Source organism: Ylistrum balloti, unplaced genomic scaffold (genome assembly GCF_031769215.1).
Source record: "Ylistrum balloti isolate Yb309-2 unplaced genomic scaffold, AGI_CSIRO_Ybal_v1 Utg370312, whole genome shotgun sequence".
NCBI lineage: Eukaryota > Metazoa > Mollusca > Bivalvia > Pectinida > Pectinidae > Ylistrum > Ylistrum balloti.
This window is the reverse complement of record NW_026782231.1, coordinates 877,008-902,356: the sequence shown is the minus strand read 5'-3', so window position 1 is coordinate 902,356 and position 25,349 is coordinate 877,008. Positions and strand designations below refer to the sequence as shown.

Genomic DNA, 25,349 nt, shown 5'->3' with positions numbered 1-25,349 from the left:
GTATCGTTTGTGCCTCGAAAACACGAAATATAACTTATTTTTTTAAACCGGGTCTCCATTGTCATCTTTTCTGTTCTTTCTATGAATTCAGTCTACAACTCTGTTCTACTGCCCAGTACGAACCATGTTTCCTCTTTCAAACTAATTATAAGTACAGCACATGTATGTATGCTCAGTCAAATATACTGTAAAGCTATGGTTTGTGGTTATGGTACTTTCCCCTAATCAGACAATTTCATGACTATTTTGCTCAATCGCCATTCCAAGAACTTATATAGTTCCTGACTCGAAAAAGAACAAGTCTACAGCTATTGATGTTCATGGGTGGAATACGTTCGTGGTTGATAGCACGTGAACATAGCATGTTAATAGTATCATTCTATGTAGTAACTCTGTGATAGTACGGACATATCCTTTTGTAAAATTTTGTAAAAAGAAAAACTTTACCTTTTCGATTAAACCAATTTCTTAATCATTGAAAGGACCTCTTTCACGAACAATGGAATTTTGCCCAGGACCCGATTCAATCCAAACCATGTGGCATTTATAGCACCCCAATACACTCCCCTGAAATAGCACTTAAAGAATTCAAAAGGCCCATGGGGCCTGAATTGTTATAGAATTTGTGACATTTACTGAGGGTATAAGGTAAGGTTCAGAAATGGCTCAATAACAAAGCAAGGGTTCATCGCAAGGCTTCTTATAACCTCTTATTTTGTTCATTGGAATCAATTTGTCATTTTAAGCAAACATTATTTGTCAAATTGAGAATAAAAAAAGTTATGATCAATTAAATATAAAAAAAATGTGATTTTTTCTTGATTTTTAGAACAAAGTTTGATCTTAGGAGGAGTTCTTCAAACTCGTCGAGTTTCGGTGCACCCAAGCGCTTTTAATATAATTTTTAAAAATCGTGACCGGTAAGTTTGTCAATTAGCAGCTTAATTTCGTGGAATCAGAATCTCGAAAGTAACCTCATGTGATTGATATGGTGTTGTGATATATTTCATATTTCATATTTCAGATAAAAAAAGTTTAGAGATGACATTGGATTAAAAAACATCTTTGCAAGTAACATAAGAGGCCTGGAGGGCCCGTATCAGTTCATTAGATTAAGTCTCTTAGTAAACATATTCAGTATGCAAGGTAAAGTTCCACATTTCGTTGCAAGTTGCAAGATTCAATTTAAGGATTGTGGTAAGGCTAGAAAATCATCAAGGAGCCTAGACTCCCCATAAAATCGTTGGCTGAAAAATGTCCTCAAGAAAGATAGGGTGATTGTAGAAGTTGGCAGTAATATTTGTAAGATATGTAACACACAATATCTAAGGAAAAGACACTATCATGAGGAGGAGGAGTGTAGTCAGGAATCGTAGTCCAATAATTGTTCAGTGAATAACGCAATTGATGCGAATTTGCAAAATCACACTAGTATATCTCCAATGCAATCATTCCTTAATATCACTGATATTAAGTATGCTTCATCTTCACATCGCAAATGTTCCATAAGTTTACAGTATGATTTATGTGTTGCTATACCTAAGTCTGTCCGCCATATTTTGCTGATTGAAAAATGCCTATGGTGCCCTCCGCGATGCACGTATCTGCCCGCAACACCTTATTGGCACTTACTTGCATCCGGATACTGAGGTATCTTTAAGTAATCGAGAACCTCTACAAGCAAAATTATGAGATATTTCTGGCCAGTTTATTAATGATTTATTGAAATAATACACAGGATAGGCAAAGATGGAATTGCACCAAAGCTACAGTTCGCAAATCTATCAGATACCGGCTGTATCGCATGGACTGGCTGGACCTTAGAACAGTTGAAGAAAATTCATGAACTGTGCAAATCCGATCTTTCAGTTTTGACTTTCTCTGCCAGTTCACTGGATGTTCTTCTGTTTTTCTGGGTTAAATTAAAAACTAACCTTTCATGGAAGCAGATGACAGCATTGACCAAATAGTCAGAATCTATACTGTCCAGGTGGTGTCACAACGTAGTTGATGTTTTCAACACAACTCTTGTGCCAAAATATCTTGGAACGGGAGAGATATTTCTCGTGATGAAGCCATATCCCACAATACAGTTTTTACAAAGAAATTCTATGGTGACAACGTAAATCTCATCTTGGATGGAACATATATTTATCTAAACAAAAGCAGCCATCATGAGTTTCAAAGGGCATCTCATGTGCATGGGGCAAAAGAAAACCAATTATCTAAAATTCGTGTCAGTTGTGATCTTCTAAGATCATGGTTACGTGAAAATGACAATATGATTGTAGACTGTGACCCTGTATGTAAGAAATGCAGAGGGAGATTCTACAAACACCATGAATCAGTAGAGCATTCTAACAGTGGTTTAGACCATCAGAATGAGACACCTGACTCTAAAAAAATCAAACTTGATATTCCACGAGCTACGCTTACTGAATCGCAATGTTTTGTATGTGGAACGTCCACAGATGAAAAAAGTAAAATGGTGAAACCATGCACGGAAATAAGAGTTAAGATTTTCATTAAGACAGGTGTCTTGATTCCAAACACATCTAGGTGCTGTGCTTCTCATATAGTGGATGGTGATATTCATTTCGATGTTCTTCAGTCACTCACTCCTACTAGTGAAGACTCGAAACTGGATTCATCTGAAATATCAGAAATCCTGCTTTCACTGAGATCACTGGCTTCTAGAAAAAGTTGTTTGGACTTTGATTCACCTGATGGATTAAATGATCAAGAAAGTCACAGGACTTTATATATAAATTTCAGTTTTCCGAGCTTTTACAGTCAGTTAACACATCTCTGTACTATTCACTAAACAGAAGTGCAAGGACTGCATTAGCGGTTCTTGTAAAGTTGAAAACGGGCATGTCCTCAGCAGTAATTTTAGCTACTTTGTTCAATATGACAAAGTAAACGTGTGGAAAATGTATACACTCTGCTCGAAAAGCATTAATGAATCGCTTTGTTCCTTCCCACATTGGCCTGCATCACATCACAAGAGAACAAGTTATCCAAAACCATACTACAATGTTTGCAAAGACAATGTTTGCCTCAGCTGAGGATGTCGCTGTGGTTGTTGCTGATGGCACTTATATTTATGTTGAAAAATCCAGTAATTACACATTCCAACGTCGCTCTCTCTTAATGCACAAGGGACGTCCTCTCTTGAAGCCAATGCTTCTTATAGTTTCTGATGGTTATATCTTGTCTGTTCTTGGTCCGTATTTAGCAGATGGTCGAAACAATGATGCCAATATCACAAAGCACATGCTCAAAACTACCACCGAGAACATCAATGATTTGTTTCAAGATGATGATGTCCTTGTTGTTGACAGAGGCTTTAGAGATGTGACAGATTTTTTGAGGGATTCTGGTATCAAAACAGAAATGCCATTTTTCCTATCGACGGGTCAGAAGCAGCATACCGTCAAAGAAGCAAATGAATCTCGTCTTGTTACAATGGTAAGGTGGGTTGTTGAGTCAGCCAATGGACGGATTAAGCAGTGGGAGACGTTGGGACATGTACTGTCAAACACACTAATTCCCGTTGTAGGAGATTTTGTACGAATTGTTTGTGCAATTTGCAATGCCTTTCGCCCTCCACTTGCTTCCAGTTCTCCCAATGACATTGTTATTGCCGAGAGAATGATGGAAATGTCCAAAACACCTAACAAACTTCAAAATCTTATTGAGGCGGAAGGGTTAACAAGGAAGCGGTCTATTTGGGTAAAGCTTGATGAGGCCAGTTTGCCTGATTTCCAAACGTTATCAGAACCAGAGTTGAGAGATCTTACCATGGGGGTATATCAGCTGAAACAGGCAAAATCCTACACCAAAGAGCACTTAGCTGAAGATGGTCAGTATGAACTTATGCTATGCAGGGAGAAACCTGACTTGATCAAAGTTCAGATTCGTTCACATGTTGCTTCGAAGGTGTACAATCTTTGGATTGAATATTCAAATGGACTGACCCAAATATCAGGCTGGTATTGTCAATATAAGGTTGGTGCCAGAGTAGTCGGCTGCTCTGCCCACATTGCATCTGTCCTATGGTATCTTTCTTATGACCGACACCAGTTTGATACTGCACAAACAACTGCCTCCTCAAGTTTCCTAAGTTGTTTTGATGACGCAATGACGGTGGAGAACTGGTCAGATTGTGACAGCGACAGTGACTCCTTAACGAATATCCCAACACCACCATTCCCCTTACTAAAGCAGTAAACAAAAATACATTCCCGTAAGTAATAGACAAGGGTCATTAATGATCCTGTGAAACTCTGTGCTAAATTGATTTTTTTCCATTTTATTATCATCCATATTTGCAAAAATATTTCAAATAAATACACTGCACGTGATAAACGTATTGTTTATAGATGCATTAAGACAGGAAACGGTGCTCAAGTGTGACTTAATTAGTAATTAGGGCACTTAATTACCGTGACCTACTTTTCAACAATGGCATATGAGGTTTTGAAATATATCATCAAATGACACTTAAGAGAAATTTTTTTTTTAATTTAGTTTGATAATTATTGCAATAATAACAACTGAACAGCCTTCAGCTGACCTTAGATTAATGTCATGTCATTACCGCATGACATCAAGTTTTTAATAGACAAACAATAAAAAGAAGGCCCAAACTGTCAGTCCTCCTTTTCTAAGTTGAAAGGGTCACAGACAGCCGGGAATCGAACTTAATCTGTACCCTTGCAACAAAAAGCCATATGCCAAATTTCATTTTGATAACTCAAAACATTACCGAAAAAAGTCTGGAAAACTTTCGTCCGAACGCCGCCGCCGCCGCCGACGAAGTGTGAAGACGGAAGTGATCCCTAAGTGTCTGCCAGCTCTGCAGGCGACACAACAAGCTAACGATGATCGTTGCTGTACCAAGATACATTGGGTTGTGGAGTCTTACCATGGAAGATTAAAAAATGGGTACTGTTTAAAGATACACTCACTTCAAATCATCTGATTACAATCATTGGGAAACTTGTACGTATAGTAACCGCAAGCCTGAATAGTTTCAGAGGGCCCATATACGTTTCAGACCCCCAGTGTGAACAGAGAGACATACAAAATGCAACTCGCATGGTATCTCTTTTGCAAAGAGATAATGCTCTTGTGAAGCGTGTTGCGGAGGATCCAAACATGACTCGTAGAGCCGAAAATGAGTGGCGAAAACTAGAAGCATCAAATGTTTCCTTTCCTCAGTTGAATCGTGAGTACCTTGAGACATTACCATGTGGTATTTACCAGATCAACCTGCCCCTGGTTATATTGCTGAGCACCAGTCAAATGAAGGTGACTACGAGATCTGGGTATACCAGCATGTGGATGATCTCATCCGAGCTCAGATTCATTCACGCTACAAGTCACAAAGTAATATGATTGGATCCAATTTGAAAAACTGATTCAGATGATCCTATCAAGGCATATTACTGCCTTTGCCCTGCAGGGACAAGAACGTCTGGCATGTGTGTATGACTTCCTAGAAAATAAAGGCTGGGCCAAAAAGGGGAAATTAAGCAAATCTTCCTTCTGTACAAACAATTGCATTTTGTACATATTTGGTCTGAGGCATTCTAAGGTGGATGGCAGTCAATGGTGGGTCGTCACGTTGTGGGGCCAGACGAGCATAATTATACGTTCCTGGCAGAAACTACATAATGCCTTTCATAAATACCCTTGCATGATGCTAAATCGTATTTTAAATGAAATTCAAGGAAAACTGCTCCTTGCTTCAGACACCCAATTCAGTATATAGATATAAGGCCTAATAAGACTCAACACTGCCATCCACACTACAGGTATAATAATATACACAGTGTACAATACAGCCAAACTGCAAGAAATTCTCAATGACATCAGAAATATTCTTTTTTTTCTTTCTTTTTTCCAAGACATTTATTCATGATTATATTGGCAGACTGCCAAGGTCCATTGGGGCCTTTGGGTCAGCCTTCATAAATAAACTGTGTCCCCTCACAGGGGGCTCTCACACACCGCTTCACACATTCATCCTTCAAATATTTTACTATGTAGATACATAAATAGAATACATACTGAATGATGCTATATTCGCTTAACACAGGTATGGATTAACACACATATACAGTGGCCTACACTTGTTTACACAACCACAGATCCACACCAAAATATGCACTAATCACATGTTATATATTAATAAGGTGCATGTACTCCTTTAAGGGAAAGACATACAATCTGGGCCTGTATAATCATACTATAGTTTAACCATATGTACAGCTAGTACCTGCATCTTACACACGCTCACAGGTCATGCACACATACAGATTCTCAAACTCGCACACATACATCACATTGAATGTCATGTCCTCTTACATTTTTTACTCACTAGCAGAGAGTCCAGACACGACAAAATCTTTAGAGTTGGTAAATTACATGGTAAATATGATCAATATAAAAAACCTGTACTGAACAATATTCTATGATCTGCCCCCACTGGTTCATGTCTCAGAGCATTGACAAATGTCCCCCATTTTCGATGAAATTTACCAAGTGAGCCTGTTCGTTTTGCTATAAAGAATTCCATTTCCAGAGTTTTTCTTAATTTGGTCTTACATGCAGTAAAAGTAGGAACAACATCATTGATGGATGTAGTATTTAAGTAATAAAAGAAAGAGATTCAAGATATCGCTAAAATTAGCATTTCCAAAAATTACATCTGTACTTTGTAGAACACCTACATGTTGATCATCATAATCAGAATACCATGAACAAAATTCTTCTATCGCCGCATTGGAGTAAAAACAGAAATAAAGAATATGCTCTATTGTTTCTTCTTCTCTGTTACAAAAAGTACACAGATTACTCTCTGTAAGTTTTATTTAAAAAGTTTTGGGTTTGTCATAAGTATACGATGATTAATCTTATACTGAAAGGCTTGTAACTTAGTCTCTTGTGTACAACGAAATGCAACATTATAAATATTTTCAAAATCAAATTAATCAAGTAACAGAGCTTTCTTCCACTTTTCCTGAGTCTTAACGGGTTCATGTTTTATACTGTTTACAAAAAGCTCGTATATTAATTTTTGGTCTTTCATATCTAACATTTTCTGAACAATATCTTTTTTGATTGGAGTAATTGTTTCACCATTCACAAAAGCAATTCTGTATTCATTTTTTCAATTTCTATTCATTTTCTGAAAAATTGCATGGTATTCAATACAATCTAAATGCAACACATGCCTGAGCTCTCCCCAAGGTTTTGGTAATCCATTTATAAATAAATCATTAACCATGTGCAGACCAAAATTTCTCCACTGGATACAGTGGTTTACTTTTTGGAGAGGTACGAGATAGGTTAAATCTAACGCTAAAAATTCTTCAAGAGAATTTGGTGGACATTTTAATTCTGCTAAAGATAATACAAAACACCAGAATTTGGTTTTTACATTTTTTGCTTTCTCCCTCAACTTTCCTGCATCCAAGTGAAAGAGCACCTCGGGATCTATTTTCTATATGTGTTTTAAAAAAGATTTCCAGCCACTATCTACATCTGAATAGTATCTCTTTATCCATCTAACTGTCATATATTTACTAAAAGCTAAAATGCTTTCTGTGTATTTGAATTCCAGATAAATCTATAGAATACTCTATTCATTCTGTTGAAAAATTCTGTTGACGGATTAGGCAGAACACTAAATAAGTGTACAAACTTAGGTATAACAAGTGTTTTCAATACATTTATTCTGCCGATAATAGTTAAATCTTGTACTACCCAAAGCCTTAGCATTTTTTCAACCTGATTCAAAGTATGTTCATAATTTATTTCTTCCATCTCATCCAGATTCAAGGAGAATGTGATACCTAGAAGTCTAAAATTTTCAGTTGACCAAGTTAGGTTTATGTCTGGACAAATGATTTCATCTGAGAATTTATTATTGCCTATCCAATAATGGTGGGACTTTGCTAAATTTGCTTTTAAACCGGATATCATAGAAAAATCTTCAAGTATGTGTACAGCTTCGTATAGTGATTCACTTTTACCATCTAACAGGAGATATGTATCATCTGCGTATTGTCCAAGTAATACCTTTTTGTCAACAATTGTAAGAGCCCCGATTCTTTGGTTAGAATTTATCATTAAAGAAAGTAGCTCAGCCCCAATAACAAAGATGTACGGAGATATCGGGTTCGCCTTGACGACAGCCTCTTCCCAATTTGAAGAAATGAGAAAGATTACCATTATTGATAACACAGCTTTTAGAGTTAAAGTAAAAAAGAGTTAACCATTTATGAACAGATGAACTAAAACTGAAAATTTCTAAAGCTTTGTCTAAAAAATCCCACTCAACCGAATCAAAGGCCTTTTCAAAATCAAGAAGATACAATAAACCATGTTTGTTGTTTTCCTCTAAGAAATGCATAACATCATATAATTGCCTAGTACTATCCCCTATAAATCTTTCCTTAATAAACCCTGTCTGTGTTTCACTTATAATCGATGGTAACACCCTTTAACCTGTTTACTATGGCAGCTGAAACAATTTTGTAATCTACATTTAACAATGATATTGGACGCCAGTTTTTTATATATCTTCTATCTTTATTTTCTTTAGGTATGCATGTTATTATTCCCTGTGATTGAAAGTCAGACAATTTTCCTACCGAATATGCATAATTAATGGACCTACAAACTAGTTTACCTAAATCTTTCCAAAAAAATTGATAGAATTCTACATTAAATCCATCCGACCCAGGTGTTTTCCCATTTTTCATATTCTTGAGAGCTAGGGACAGTTCTCTAAGTGTTAGTAGACAGAAATATTAATACTTCCCAAATTATCTACTTCTGTGAAAATTAAAAAGTTTTAAATAACATTTAATATCAATTCATCAATTTATTTGATTTAAGTTAAATCCACGTTATCTAATCACATGACTTTTCTTTCTTTTGTTTTTTGCTTTTCTTTTTTTTGACCACTACACTATCTTGTCTATCACTTCCTGTACTGGCTGTATCATCGTCTTCACAAGATTCTCCTTTCAGTTTCTTTTTCTTCTTTTTTAAGTGTCTGATGGTACTGTCATGTTCCAGTACACATTCATCACTTGTCTGTTTGTTTGTTTTACTATTAGACATATCAATCTCTTGGACCTCAACTTCAGTTATGTCTATGTTTTTCAGCATTTTTTCTTTCCTCTTTTTCTTTTTGATGTCTTTATCTTTGACAGACTCGGAAGTCTCCTCACACCTCAGTTTCACAGGTGAACAAGCTGAATCTGTATCAACTGTCGCCTCCACTGAGCTATTATCCAAGTCTTCCATTTCTCTCTTCCGTTTCTTCTTTTCTGATTTGTCTTTCTTTCGTTTTTTCTTCTTTTCTTTTACATCTGTACTTAAATCCTCATCATTCTGGTGTCCATCCTCAATTTTGTCTTTTCCTCTGCTTGTTCCAGTTTTGTATTTAGCCAATAGCAACGCTTCTTGTTCTTGAATTCTGGCCAGTTTACCATTTAACTTGTGGCCGTGTCTGGCAGCCCTATAAAAACATAAGTCAAAAGTAACTATCAGGATTTGGAACTCTTTTGAAAAGAAGGTGACTTTAAATATGTTACAAAGGCAACTCTTTAAACAAGCTTATGTTCTGTATAAAATATAATCAAATTAAATTGATCACTTGAATGCATCTAACCTCCAACAAGACCTGATCCTGATGTTCAACAGCTGGTTTGATTTAATCAGTTGTTAGTGAAAACTTTCGAAACAGAATTGAGAAATTCTTTATCGTTTTCCAGCTGTAGGTTTACAGACTGATATATTTTAAGCTATAGTGATTGCCTTTCACAATGGTATTTTCTGTTTCAACAATTTGAAATTTTCACTAACCACTCATTGTCTCAGACCAGCCTTTGAGGCACCAAGGTGAGAAAGCTAACACATAATCTTTGACTCATCGCATTATATCTTATTGAAGAGCAGGATACAATACATATGTAGTTGATGGCAATCACTTTATCACCACTGGTTTTACAGAAATGCTGTATTGACACTATAACTTCACTACTGCAATCTCAGTATCATTAAAATGACTGTTTCACTCTCTCCTAGACACTAGTTCCCACCATACAAAAGGAAATGTAATTTATCCAGAAACAATGAATATTTTTTGTAGTTTTAATTCCCCTGGTCTTTTTAAGTCTGATATGCAAGCTCTAATGTTATTTCACCTCTTGATTAGTTCACTTCCAAAACAAAGATCTTGAAATTATAGAACATAAATTAGATAAATGCAGAACAGGAAACACATGAATGATTAAATAGATCAATACGATAAGGTAAATCGTGTTACCTATCATATGTGGTGTCTGATGTCACGTAATCCTTTGTTGGAGTATGTTAGATAAAATATCGCACAACTTACTTGTGTCCAGTCATTCCACCGCATGCCTTCAATAATTCTGCATCTTCCAAGTCCTGAATCCTAGTTAGAAAATATCAAAAATTAGAAATCATTTTACAGAATTATTAATCTTAAAGTCCTGAGTCCCAGTTAGAAAATAACAAAAAATAGAAATGATTCCATAGCACCATCATCTTCTCAGTCCTGAATCTTAGTCAAAAAATGTAAAACAGAAATACGAAATAACTTTATAGAACTAGATTTTCTGTCTACAGATATCGGTTGTGCTGGCAGGCACACACACACACACACACACACACACACACTCACAAACACACACACACACACACTCACACATGCACACACACACAATCACACACCTACACACGCACCCTCACTCACCCTCACACACACACACACACACACACACACACACACACACACACACACACACACTGTATTGCTGACCTTGCTGGAGTTGTATCCTCTTCATATTCATCCTCAGAATCCTCCTCCTTGGTTGCCTTGTAAGACCCATTAGACAAAGTGGCTCCCTGAACAGAAACATTGATGATTTTAATGCAAGACATTCATTATAACAATATGTCAAAGCAGGACCTTCCTTTCTTTATCAGTTTAAATATATTGATATGAATTTTATCTGTTTTAAAACATTTGTGAAACAGGTTTTTTTACGATGTATATTGACTCTTGTTGGCCTGGATGGAAGCCCACAATGCATCTTATTGTGAAAGGAAGTGAGAGTACAGGAGGAAAATGTGAGGTCAGAGAGGCGACCCCCTACCTACGTCTGATCTGGAAATCAAACCCTGGACAGCTAGGGGTGAAAGACGAGTGTGTGACCACTAAACCACCGACCACCTAACCATTTATCAGTTGGACCAGGGACGTCTGTTTATAAGATAAAGCAGATCTAATGATCTTACTTTTCTTCTGACAAGTCTCAACTACGCCTTACAAGGACAATATCTATATTTTCATGTCCATTCCTGGTTTATGCCTGAAATGATACATTTAAACTGGTATGTCTGTCAACATGAGCAAGCCCAAAGTGGGTTAGAGAAGCTGATATATGAAGCTGGAAACACTATATATAGCTACCAGTTTACACACACTCTATCCCATACATCAGGTTTACGTGCTAAGCACTCTACTTTCCTTAAGAATTTAGTTTTCTGGACAAAATATTGCCTACATCTATATTATGTTATAAGAAAATTAAGGTATGCAGTTGAACTGTCAAATGTTCAATAACATGAAAACCCTCCAAACTTAATGATTTAGATTTATTGTTTTTAGACCCTATTAGTAGACAAAGCCATTATAATAGTGATATGTACTTTCTTACAGAACAAATGGACTAGACTATAGCCTACAAGGGAATCTCCCAAATCCAATACAGGAGAATCTCACAAGTCCAATGTGTGTGAAACTTTCTAAAGGATTTAATATCAAATCAATCAGAAAAAAATCATTTCTAAAGAATTTCATATTAAAACAAAAAGAAAAAATCTCTAGAGGGTTAAATTTCAAACCAATAAGAAACATTCTTTATAAAGGGTTAAATTTCAAAACAATAAGAAAAATTCTTTATAAAGGGTTAAATTTCAAACCAATAAGAAAAATTCTTTATAAAGGATTTAACATCAAACCAATAAGAAAAATTCTTCTACTTCTTTCTTTGCTTTACCAAGATTTCTGGATTTTATTAAAGACAATTTTTTACCAGACAGGTGATCAGACAATTTGATAATGCTGTAGACATCCTTAATCACATCAGAATATTCTGAAACCACAGACAAGAATTTATACAGGTATACAGACCTTGAGGAATTTTCCATACAGCATGGCCTTGTTGTCGAAGGTTTTGGTGGTTGTTGTGGAGATCTTATCACTGTCCTTATTCTTACTCAGATTGACACCATCCTTCAAAAGTAAAACAGATACAGAATATGTCTCACACAGATACAGAATATGTCTCACACAGATACAGATAATGTCTCCACCAGTAAAACAGATACAGAATATGTCTCACACAGATACAGAATATGTCTCACACAGATACAGACAATGTCTCCACCAGTAAAACAGATACAGAATATGTCTCACACAGATACAGAATATGTCTCCACAAGTAAAACAGATACAGAAAATGTCTCACACAGATACAGAACATGTCTCACACAGATACAGAACATGTCTCACAGACACAGAACATGTCTCACACAGATACAGAATATGTCTCAAACAGATACAGAATATGTCTCACACAGATACAGAACAGATACAGAACATGTCTCACACAGATACAGAATATGTCTCCACTAGTACAACAGATACAGAATATGTCTTACACAGATACAGAATATGTCTCACACAGAACCACTAGAAAATTAATTACTCACAGATCTGACTACTTCTGATGGTCTTAAGATGGCTACATTGAAATTAGATTATGGGTTTACTAAATACATTTATTCGTAGTGCCTCTGTGAGCTGACATTACTGTTGGGAATTATTGAGACTACACAGTGAACAGTGTACTGCTGTAGATGTACTTAATTTACTGCAATCAAATTTTAGTGTATTATTGTTTTTTTTTTTTTAGAAAATTTGCACATTGATAAATTTCTTTATCCCCCATAACTTCTTTGAACACATTATAAAGAAACTGAAATTAGCGTAAACATATCTTAACATGTTGCTTTCCATGCAAAAAGAAATTTAGATAAGATTACTCTTAAATATCTACATAAAAAACAACAAGAAAATATCATAAGTCAACATAACAAAAATATTAACAAAAGAAAGACTTCTGAAAATTTACAAGGAAGATAAGACCAGGTGTTCCAGAAGAGTTAGCATCTTCTGCTTGTGTTATACAGTATTATTAACCATATCATAGTATGGTAATACCTCGGTGGAGTTGACACTGATGTTACTGGCTGCTTTGTTGAACACATGATCCCACCAGTGGAAAGCAAATTCATCTCCTTTTTTATGACCAACCTGAGGAAGTAAAATGTAATTTTAATTTTGTTTTACTCGATAGTTTCCTGAATAGATTTGACTACCAATAACAACAATCCAGGAATGATTACAAATGGGTAATTTTGGTCTATATCTCTCCTATCATACCACTTGTGGTCAGCAACATTCTATGTTGTCTGTAGTTCACAATTACACTTTTAATGATGAGTCCCTTAGTATGTTTGTATGGAAAGCAAATCAATAAGATCAATAACAAAATGTGTTGAAATTTGCTATAGAGCGTATCATAGACAGAGTTCATCATGTATGGGAGGTCTGCAGATCAGAAAGTTTACAGAAAGAAAATGTTCTTTATCAGCTCCTCGACTTGTAATTTTTATAGAGCAAACATTCTGTAATGTATTCCATTCCATCTTAAAATAGGTTGGACACAGTTCTGCAAATGTGTAAGTATAAGTGAATAACAGCTACTCAGCTGTAAAAACATAGCACATATACTTAATACTACTCAGGGATAAAAACAAATTTCCACTGACAGACAGGGACCGTCGAGAAAAGTCAACAATAATGAACCCTTTATTGGCTACCATAATGGTATGATAGAAACACTAATCCTTGTCAATGTATCTATGTAACCACACTTATAAACTACCAACAATTGTATGCAGTATCACACTTTCCACATAAAGTTGTTCTACTGAAGTCCTAATATAGATCCCAGTGTATCGTTATATTACATAAATTTCCTGATACCTGAGAATACCAAGCCACCATTTTTCATCTCAATGCCTCCGCTAGGAATCAAACCCAGGACCCCTGGCTTACTAGTCTGACGTTCAACCAATCGAGCTATAGAGAAGTTCTCTCTAGCCAAGTGGTATATTGCAGCTTGTATTTTACCAGGGTTACAACTACAACAGGTTTGTTGTAAAATTGTGCTGAATTTCTTAATCCTGCATAAGATGGTAACATTAATCAAATCTGATGATAAATAATTAGACTTTAATGTAACTAGTGTAGATCTCTCATCAGAAGTGATTTACAGGATGATCTCATGTTTTAGTTATTTATTACAGCAGTCGGAAGGTCGGATATTTCAAATAAAAAAAACTGTCCCTTGGCGTATAAACTTGACAGAAAACCACATCTGTTGCAACAATCCTACCCTTCTATAACATAGTTATTCAGAAACTACCAACCCAAATACAAAATCAGAAACGAAAACAGTGTAAGATAGTTAAAGTGTTTATAAGTTAAATGTCCTGTAATGACACGTTTTTATGGCACAGGTGAGTAAATGTTACCCCTATCAGGATTGTGCCCAACCTGTTTAAATGTAGTAAAAGGTATGTACTAATCTTACCCCGTGTGTGTCGTGTTTGATTTTCACTTTTATTGCTTCTTTTATACCACTTTCACTCTTCCCGAGTCCAGAACCTGAAAACAACCGTTACACATAAACTTCAGGATCAATATTAAAGTATATATCTAACTGTATTTATTAATATTCGTCTTATACACAACATCAATTCTCGTTACAAGGTACGATAACAGTAGCGTTACGTGTACAAATTATTGGATAGTACTATACCACGTATGCAGTTTATGTCTGTCGGAATTGGAGGATCGGCAATCTGGCTATATAGGCAGATATGACTTTGATGCATAGTGAACATGATTTTTGCTTGTGTTGGTATACGTTCCATATACATTGTACAGGTGCCTGTTCTCCTTGACCTGGACTAATTAGTGAATACGTCTTTACTCAACATGAAAGTGACGGCTCAGAATGAGTTGTGTCATTATTACTATACCTTCCTTCCAGCCATGTTTTGAGAGTTGTTGTAACGCGAACTTAGAACTGGACATGTCACAAATCTAGAGACAACAAGCACACTCTATGTATACTTATTCACACGTGTGTCGAAATCAACCGGAAGTAAAGACGTGTGTGTAAAATCAGTCTTACAAAGCAAAGCAGCCCCCTGACCATTTCCGGTTTCAGGTACAACTTGTAGTTCGATCCATATCCGACCCTACGACAAACTTTCGTATACAATAAGTAAAGCAGGGACATGTTTAGATGCATACACTTATATCTAACATGTAATGTGTATTACTTTATGTTCAATAATAATAGCTTCTTTCCTGATTATCATTGCTTCTAGTGAACGCGTCCGTAAAATGTACATGCGTCGTCGTCTTACTAGCAATGATTTGCCCGAGTGAGCAGTTTCTTGTCTTACGTCATAGGGGTTGTGGGGTTTTCGTTCATTGTCTTAATTGGAGTTTACGCGGGATTTTATGATATATTTCTTATGAAGATATGTATTTCTCAAACACTACAGAACAACTAGCTATACAATTACTGGTATCTCCACATCTGTGTGAAACATCACAATTAAGATATACATAGATATTTAACCAGGATCAATCTTGGCATGTACATTTATATAAGAAGCCATGCTTCATTTCTTCTTTAAACCAGGCTACAGTTCCAGCATATTGCAACCCTTTAGATTGAGAAATTGGGTTCTAAACCCTTCCACAACTCCCACGTAAATTTAAATTAAATTTTGCCTGAAAAATTACACGGGATTGACAATAATTTGTTAAATTTAAGAAATGAATTCGACCCCTTGGGACAGGGGGAGGAGCTTCGAATGAAGAATATGGCCAAAGTTTTGCTTTGAGATCCTACACTTCCCCAAAGCCTCAACAGACATGTTTTTTTTTTCAACCAACTTTGGTCTCAAAATCATTAGGGATAGGAAATCATTACTTAAATTCATAAAGTGGATAGACCCCTGGGGACTGAGGGCGGACCCTCCGAACTGCTTTCCTTTGCTAGTATTCCTGAATGATTGCGTGGATTTCAAACCAAATTTCGTTTGAAACAGCAACAATTTCAAAAACGAATGTTGACCGTTAAGGCCCATTCCCGCGAAAACCAGACTAGTATGGTAATCTCAAACTATATTAACTTGAAACGCCCACATCATTTAAGATACCGTGTTCAATGCCCGACAACAGATAACCCAACAAATAAACATGGACCTCTGACAGGCCTAATATTGAAAATGTCTCATAACATGGAAATGTTGGATCTTTGTAATGGTCATTACACATTTATTTTAGTTGTTTAACTTCCACTCAACTTTTCATTGTCATATTGTGAAATGAAATCCGGGATAAAACTGGTTATCTCATCAAATGAATAAAACACAAACAAGACAAGACAGATTTGTGACGAATCAATTTTTATTTTTAATAGACGGTCAGTAAAATTCTATGTGTACCAGCTGTACCGAATTATCTACATTCTAAATTTGTGTTAAAACTACTGTAATGATGTTCAAGGCAGACCGTGGATAATCGGGATGTATCGGGATATTTCGGGATGCATCTGGATGTTTCAGGATGTTTCTTTTATATCTGTTTCCCCCTCATGCTGTTATTGTAACAAAAAATTGGTCAAAATCCTAAGGAAAATTTGAGATAATTCAAAATGAGGCTGATTAAGCCCATTTTATGTTAAATAGTTACTTTATCCGTTCATGTCTACAAGTTACAGTTTACCCTAGTCAACATTCTTCAATCTATATCTCTATATACACACACTACATGCACAACATAGATACCTACGATTTAGAAATATCTTTTATATTTTCACCGTTTATATAAAAAAAGAAATAAATTAAGCTACACGCTAACATTGCAACTCGTGTACACGGTTGTATTCATAAACCATAACGATTAATAAATATATACATGCTCACCGTATAAACAAAAATGTATTTAAGGCTGTACGTGGCCTTAGTGTGACATTATACTTTACAAGAGAGTTCCAAACTAACAATTCTTAACATAATTAGTGACTTTGACACGATGAAAGGATCAGCTGATCATCTGCGGAAAACAAAGTCAAATTAAGAGTAAATTACTTATACTGTATACAAGTTATTTGGGAAACTCCATGTTTTATGAATAAGTTAAAGCGATATTACCAAAACACAGTATTAAAGTATGATACGAAAACAAGAATATGTCCTGATTCGCTAGCTGACAGATGTATCAAATGACGTCACCTCATTAAGACATGACGTTATATTCAGTTGACGTATCACACCCTCGCCATAAGTTTACGCATTAGTATCTCCTCGAGTTCCAGTGGTTCCTCTGTTGGTCGGGGTAGTCGATGATGGTTCAGGTCGATTGAGCCTACGAGAGACATCAGAACATTTTGGAGGGAAGAACTTGCTGGCGCATGCGCACTTACTGTATGAGTATTTGAGAGTGTTCCCTTGTTTGTGACATTCGTACTTGTAGTACTCTGACTAACCAAGGAATTACTTCCGCCTGGACTGACATGCGCAGATGTTTGGATAAGTATATCCGGTGATCGTGTACCAGTGTTTGTAGGCGCGTTTGTATTGTTTATAATGGTAGTGGTTTGCGGCTGGTTGTTATTAAATGAATCGACACCCGTCTGTAGTTGCGGAACATTCATTTCCTGCCAAGATCCACTTGGGACTGTGCTTTGTGAAGAAGAAACAACAGGTTCAACTTTTACACGAGTATCATGCGGAGGTCGGGAACTGCGTATAAAATCAGATCGAGACAGCACCTGGTCACGTGATCGAATGATGACGGGCTGTGATGAACTTTGAATCCCAACATCGGCAAACTGTCCTCCGTTGTCTGTTATACGTCTGTCTGAAGAAGGCAGACGAGAACTGATCATTATGATGTCCGGAGAGTTTCTGGAGTTGAAAGAGTCAAAGGACGATCTTGTAGACGAGGAACCATGGGAACTTCTGAATCTGCGGGAGTCTCCGAGAAATCCGGAATCAATAAATCTAGTTCTACCGCGCGAGCTTGTACGTCCCCTTGAGTCAATCTCTATTGCAATATGTGATCCACGACTCCGTGTCCTACTTCCCATTCCGGAGTGTCGGTTTCTACTCGTCAGTCTGTCCCCAAGTAATCCAATATCATGGACCCGCATAATTTGTCTGTCTTCCCTGCTCGGACCGCTACGTAAGCCTGGGAACGGGTCACCCCACTCGCCCTGCAAGAGGAATTTGTCGAGTTTAAGTTAAAATAAGGTATTCATGCCCGCTCCAGCACCCATCGTCTGTCAAGGTATTGCACTGGGGTAATGGAAACAAAGGGAGGTAACTGTGGCAGTGACAGAACAAAGATTCGCATTACATTTAAATGTTAAGATAATACCACGATAACTAAAAATCACACAAAATACAAATTTATAATAAAGACACTGAATCTACATGTCTACATAGCGTAGTGTGAGTAATCACATTGCTACAATCGTTTGTGTCGATGTTATTACGATTTTACAATATACTGGGTGATTACATATGGTAATACTGGTAGTGACATCACTGACCACCAATCATACTGTCTAGCATTGCAACCTTGATTCGATACAGCTTCACTAACATATATATTACATACCTGACTTGAAGAGATGGCTGGACGGCTCCAACGGGGATCAAAACGGGCCTCCGGATTCTAAAAAAATGATTGAAATAAGGGTACACTTCCAACCTTGTTTGACGTATAGACCAAGATTGATCACATTAACGTATCACAGATAGTGATATCTTAATATTACCACCAAATGTTTACCTCATTTCTCCGTGATTTACACGAGAGTTGTCTCCCTTGTATTTTAAAAATGACGCTGGGTATTTTATTTGCTAAGAATACATATATTTTGCAGGCCCATTCTCAACAAGTACAACTAAATACAATGTTACCTATGTCATTATTCCTAATCAATAAGATGTATTGATATTTTTAATTAAAGACATACCCAGTGTTCTGATTTGACGTTAAATTCAATGGAAGTAACACTTTATTTTAACAAATTCAACGTCTCCGCTACAGCATGGGCTATATGCGAACGGTTGTCAAGAGGGACGCCAACACCCGGGATTATATGAGGACGGGTGTCAAAAGGGACACCAACATCCGGGATGATATGAGGACGGGTGTCAAAAGGGACACCAACATCCGGGATTATATGAGGACAGGTTTCACGAGGGACACCAACATCCGGGTTATATGAGGACGGGTGTCAAAAGGGACACCAACATCCGGGATTATATGAGGACGGGTGTCAAAAGGGACACCAACATCCGGGATTATATGAGGACAGGTTTCACGAGGGACACCAACATCCGGGATGATATGAGGACAGGTTTCACGAGGGACACCAACATCCGGGTTATATGAGGACGGGTGTCAAAAGGGACACCAACATCCGGGTTATATGAGGACGGGTTTCACTAGGGACACCAACATCCGGGATGATATGAGGACGGGTGTCAAAAGGGACACCAACATCCGGGATTATATCAGGACGGGTTTCACGAGGGACACCAACATCCAGGGTGCTATTAGTTCGGAAGTTAAGAGGGACATCAAGAGTGGAAATGAAGCACACAGAGAGAAAGAGGAGAAGGGAAAGAAATAAATTGGTGGGGATAGGTAGGGTGAGATTAAATTGGAATCACTGTATCCTATCTGTCAAAAATGTGACCTTGATATATAAAATGTTGATTAATTATCATTCGCCACTTACTAATGTTACCGGTTATTATTTATATTTTAGTTGATATCGTGTCGTTAAAATCATTCACAAACATCGTAAATATTTTACTTGATGATTGATATACGTGCCTCTATCAAAGTACATTACACGAAACTATCTTACTTTTGAAGGAAGAATCTGTAACACTGACATTTCCTAAAGATTTCAAGCATTTTCCATAATTATAGATTTCTGTACATCACATTCAACTGTAAGAGACAGCATTTTACACTCAATTTTATTATTCCAGTGATTCAGCCACCAGTAAGAGTTACCTCCCCTGTTAAAAGCTGTGGCTCGATATGAATAATTAGGTTTCACCCAAACTGAAATGATATTTTTTTTAAATCCTTTTTTCGTTTGATCAAATGCAATTTTCTAATTAAGAAACGGTTCATTATATCTACCACAAAGCAGGTGTTAGTTGATAACGCCGTGAAGAAAAATATCCCACACACCGGGAACCAGGAAATAAGACAGGGTGCGTTTTCTTACATATTACACAATTAAATCCGTGCTTTAGGAAAACATCATTGTGCATTGTTGTATCGATACTGGTTTAATGCCAGTTTGCCATTTTACCATTTCAGATTAATTGATTTCGCGCTACCGTTTTGCTGTATGTGATCTGAATGTAGGGTAGGCCACTTCCCACTACACTAATGTAGTTGGATGGTACATAGTTAAGGGTTTGTTGTTATAGACTTGTGTGATACTTTTCCACCACAGACAAACATTCATGTACTTGTTCCTCGTCAGTTTGAAACCTGAAGTTTCATTGCGAAACTAAAACCATACGTTTACTTATTTCAAATGAAAAAAAAATAATAAAAAAAGAGATTTTTCCAGCGTAAAATATGTCTTAGTATCTTAGCAATAACTCTATATACGATAAAAAGTGCGTTTTCTTGTTGCTGGTAAAATTGAGGTTTGTATTTCATACTAAAGTGTCCCAAAATAATTCATCAAGTTTTCCCATTCTCAGAGTTTTATAAAACACAAAAAGAAAAAAAAGTGATATAGAAAATTGTCAAAATGAGAAAATGGTAGTCCATCTCTATAATAGATAAATTAAGATACTTACCCGTATCAAAAATCGCTGGGCAAAGGAGACCTGTATGTAGCAGACCAAACACAGCACACACGCTAGTCTAGAATCCATTTCTACAACTTCAAGCAGATTTAAAATAAAACTCAATCAACTTTTTTGTCAAAAATTAAAACAAAAGATCAGTTGCTAAGTCTTCTAACGGTAACCATCCGTGGCCCGAACTAATCACCTTGGCTGGTCATCAGATCAATAAGATGGCCAGCGGAGAGCGGACACTCATCAACGGTAATCTCGACTGACCAGCACGTGATTGTGTAATCCGTCAGTATTTTTACGAGAAGTCACGGTGGCTCGTTAACCTATCGCTAGTGTTACATGATGTCTAGTGTCAGACCCTGATAAGCCCGTGGTTACGTACTAACACAAATTCACACGCTGAAGTCATGTATCGCTCATTAAAAATTATAGAATAATAAAACGTGTATTTGATTTCATATTAAGATAATTTCCCTGTTAAACTATCGTGAAATACAAGCAATGACGTATGACAATTATTTTAACATATACAACACCTTCACCAAAACTCCACAATTAAAACTTTAAAAAATTAACATATACAAACAAAAAGAATAGGTAAGGATCTTGAAATTTTGATTATCATACGACAGTTCGTCGTCACTAATACACAGAGTGCGATAATTTTAGCACCTGTATTGGAATGGCTGTTTAAAACAATAGATATATTGTTATTGTTATTAAACAATATATATATATTGGAATGGCGGTTTAAAACAATATATATATTGTTTTAAGCATTATTTTAATTTAACATTAAAATCATAATTATATATAATTATAATTTTAATGTTATAAAAACATACATTATATTTTATATTAAATATTTAGAAATTAAATACATAGTGCATTTTCTAGATATATATATGTGTGTGTTTGTGTGTGTACGTGCGTGCGCGCGTGTGTGTGTAACCCTGTATCATCTGAAATTATGAAAATTTAAAAATTGACAAAAAACAACAAGTGATATATTTACTTGTTCCGGAATTACATCTGTATTGTTTTATGTTTAGTTGTTGTTAGTGTAGAACGTGCTGTGCAGTCGGGTTGCGGCTTGTCTAAGGATGTTATGTATTATTTAGATGTGATAACGGGATAGTACTATGTAAGTATGGATGAAGATTTCATACTATCATGGGATGTTTGGACAAAAATGACATTACTTTTTAACAGAGCTTCAAACAATACATCAAAATACAATAACGATATCGTCAGTAGAATTATATGTAAGTATATGCATATATTTATTTTCTTACACTTCATTGAATCTGTCCTATACTCTTGACATTCATTTGCCCATGAATGCCATCCACAAACAGGTCAATGCTTGTAGTTATCATTTTATTTTTCGTCTTGTTACAAAGGAAGGCGATTTCAGTCTGTCTACATTACTCGTAATGATTTTACTACACCCACAGCTGACCTTGGTTAAATCCTAGGAATGTCAAATTATGGTAAATATTCTATAATGTATGATATCGTATACTTCTACAGCACTGTTATCTTTTTTCAGATTCAGTAACATACTTTTAACATGTTTGCTTATTACTGTAGAACTAGCATCAGTCCGTTGTGTATGTTCCTTCCAAAAATATATATTTGCTAAGTATGTCTCATCACCTGGCCTTATGTCACGGATATGCCTGAACTTAAATGTTTCCTTAATTTAAAATATTAAAGAATTTCCCAAGCTATTTCTTTGAAATACACTTTTAACGAATCATGCTTATCCTTACTCGAGATCCTTCTTGACTAAGGACATCGAATCCTTTACGGAAAAGGTCGGTTTTTGGAACTACTAGGTTTAAGAAAGGTACCGTAGACAGAAATATCTGTCAATGAAATGACAACCCGACTTAATGCCAATAATCGCATCTCAAAAATTAGCATAATCGGTTAAATTGCACATTTTCTATAAAAATGAATAATCGTATAATGAATGTGAATATTAACATTAAAATATCATTTAAGAGACAGAATTTTTCGTTGTAAGGAATCTGCTTTATAAGTTATATTGTCTTGTGGAAAATTCTACATGTATCTCTAACATCCAACGTCGAATTCATCAGACGGAAGGACGAAAATTAAAATAAATCGGAAGTGTACAAATGCATGATGGGAAGTGTATTACTTGATCAAATGATCTGTTACCATTGGCTGTCAAACTAGACAGAAACACGTGTTTTATCACCTAGTTACGACACTTTACATATTACATATTTCTTGGCGATTGGAATGTCCTCTGCCTAATGACACTTGTCACATGGTGACAGCCTGTCGGCTAGAGCCTGACCACCGCTCACCTTACTGGTCTGTGTACTTATAGTATATTGTCTATTGTAATAACTAGACACATAAAACTGACGAGTACAGGGTCCCACGAGTGCTGGAGTTTGTATTTCCGACGAACGAATTCCAGTCTCTTACAACTACAAACAAAATGTACATATCCCTTTCCTTCCTTCAATAAATAAACAAATCAGACCCAACAATGGAATATAAACAGAGACAAAGTCGATAGTTTATAGTGTACAGTGTATGATATTGGTTTTCTTGATAAACTTCCGTATCTCAAACCACACAGCACACACTTCACTGTACATCATTTGTTGGAAACACTTCGTCATGTTTTCTAACCAAGCATGATCTATCTTCATTTCTTACATCCATGTTCCAATAGAAAAAATAACGTTCCTTACGTCTACATTGTACAATAATCTTTCTTGAACATGACACAGAGGAAAATGTGAGTTTAATCCCATTTCAAGAAATAAATTATTAACATAGTCATTAAAATGACAGAAAAAGAACGCTGTTGAAATATACCTGTGAGCCGATCGTTAATATCTATGTGGAGAAGACAGGTAAGTATTCTACACAAGATACCCCTAACAGGTAAGTGTTCTACACAAGATACCCCTAACAGATAAGTTTTCTACACAAGATACCCCTAACAGGTAAGTGTTCCACACAAGATACCCCTAACAGGTAAGTGTTCCACACAAGATACCCCTAACAGGTAAGTGTTCTACACAAGATACCCCTAACAGGTAATTGTTCTACACAAGATACCCTTAAAAGGTAAGTGTTCTACACAAGATACTCCTAACAGGTAATTGTTCTACACAAGATACCCCTAACAGGTAAGTGTTCCACACAAGATACCCCTAACAGGTAAGTGTTCTACACAAGATACCCCTAACAGGTAAGTGTTCCACACAAGATACCCCTAACATGTAAGTGTTCCACACAAGATACCCCTAACAGGTAAGTCTTCCACACAAGATACCCCTAACAGGTAAGTGTTCCACACAAGATACCCCTAACAGGCAACTGTTTCACACAAGATACCCTTAACAGGTAACTGTTTCACACAAGATACCCCTAACAGGTAAGTCTTCCAACAAGATACCCCTAACAGGTAAGTGTTCTACACAAGATACCCATAACAGGTAAGTGTTCTACACAAGATACCCATAACAGGTAAGTGTACTACACAAGATACCCCTAACAGGTAACTGTTTCACACAAGATACCCCTAACAGGTAAGTGTACTACACAAGATATCCCTAACAGGTAAGTGTTCCACACAAGATACCCCTAACAAGTAAGTGTTCACAAGATACCCCTATCAGGTAAGTGTACTACACAAGATACCCCTAACAGGTAAGTGTACTACACAAGATACACCTAACAGGCAACTGTTTCACACAAGATACCCTTAACAGGTAACTGTTTCACACAAGATACCCCTAACAGGTAACTGTTTCACACAAGATACCCCTAACAGGTAAGTGTTCCACACAAGATACCCCTAACAAGTAAGTGTTCACAAGATACCCCTATCAGGTAAGTGTACTACACAAGATACCCCTAACAGGTAAGTGTACTACACAAGATACACCTAACAGGCAACTGTTTCACACAAGATACCCTTAACAGGTAACTGTTTCACACAAGATACCCCTAACAGGTAAGTCTTCCAACAAGATACCCCTAACAGGTAAGTGTTCTACACAAGATACCCATAACAGGTAAGTGTTCTACACAAGATACCCCTAACAGGTAAGTGTACTACACAAGATACCCCTATCAGGTAAAAACAATATGTTTGTCTCACGAGAATTACAACAAAAGTACGTCAATTTGTTTGCTGCAGCCTGCAACACGCATTAGAATCTTAATTGGTA

At 36.4% G+C, this 25,349-nt stretch overlaps 2 protein-coding genes across 2 annotated transcripts; both read right to left on the bottom strand.

Moving 5' to 3' along the window:
* Positions 1–4,901: 4,901 nt before the first annotated feature.
* Positions 4,902–15,315, bottom strand: LOC132553228 (G patch domain-containing protein 4-like). The gene is made up of 7 exons (XM_060217458.1): positions 15,229–15,315; positions 14,778–14,851; positions 13,340–13,432; positions 12,248–12,349; positions 10,871–10,956; positions 10,424–10,483; positions 4,902–9,541 (listed from the first exon to the last, which is right to left on the bottom strand). The coding sequence occupies exons 1-7, from the start codon at positions 15,281–15,283 to the stop codon at positions 8,929–8,931; spliced, it is 1,083 nt and encodes a 360-aa protein (XP_060073441.1). The 5' UTR covers positions 15,284–15,315; the 3' UTR covers positions 4,902–8,928.
* A 2,222-nt stretch (positions 15,316–17,537) lies between these two features.
* On the bottom strand, positions 17,538–21,195 carry LOC132553234 (uncharacterized). Its single transcript, XM_060217463.1, has 3 exons — positions 21,118–21,195; positions 18,893–18,949; positions 17,538–18,485 (listed from the first exon to the last, which is right to left on the bottom strand). The coding sequence occupies exons 1-3, from the start codon at positions 21,193–21,195 to the stop codon at positions 17,538–17,540; spliced, it is 1,083 nt and encodes a 360-aa protein (XP_060073446.1).
* Between the last annotated feature and the right edge of the window lie 4,154 nt (positions 21,196–25,349).

Coding starts and splice junctions, on each gene's coding strand:
- LOC132553228 (XM_060217458.1), bottom strand. CDS start 15,283: ATGTCCAGTTCTAAGTTCGCGTTACAACAACTCTCAAAACATGGCTGG. Junction 14,852..15,228: donor AAAACATGGCTGGAAGGAAG/GTATAGTAATAA, acceptor GGTTGTTTTCAG/GTTCTGGACTCGGGAAGAGT. Junction 10,484..10,870: donor GAGGATACAACTCCAGCAAG/GTCAGCAATACA, acceptor TTTTCTAACTAG/GATTCAGGACTTGGAAGATG.
- LOC132553234 (XM_060217463.1), bottom strand. CDS start 21,195: ATGGATTCTAGACTAGCGTGTGTGCTGTGTTTGGTCTGCTACATACAG. Junction 18,950..21,117: donor CCCAGCGATTTTTGATACGG/GTAAGTATCTTA, acceptor TCATTTTTTTAG/AATCCGGAGGCCCGTTTTGA. Junction 18,486..18,892: donor CAGCCATCTCTTCAAGTCAG/GTATGTAATATA, acceptor TTCCTCTTGCAG/GGCGAGTGGGGTGACCCGTT.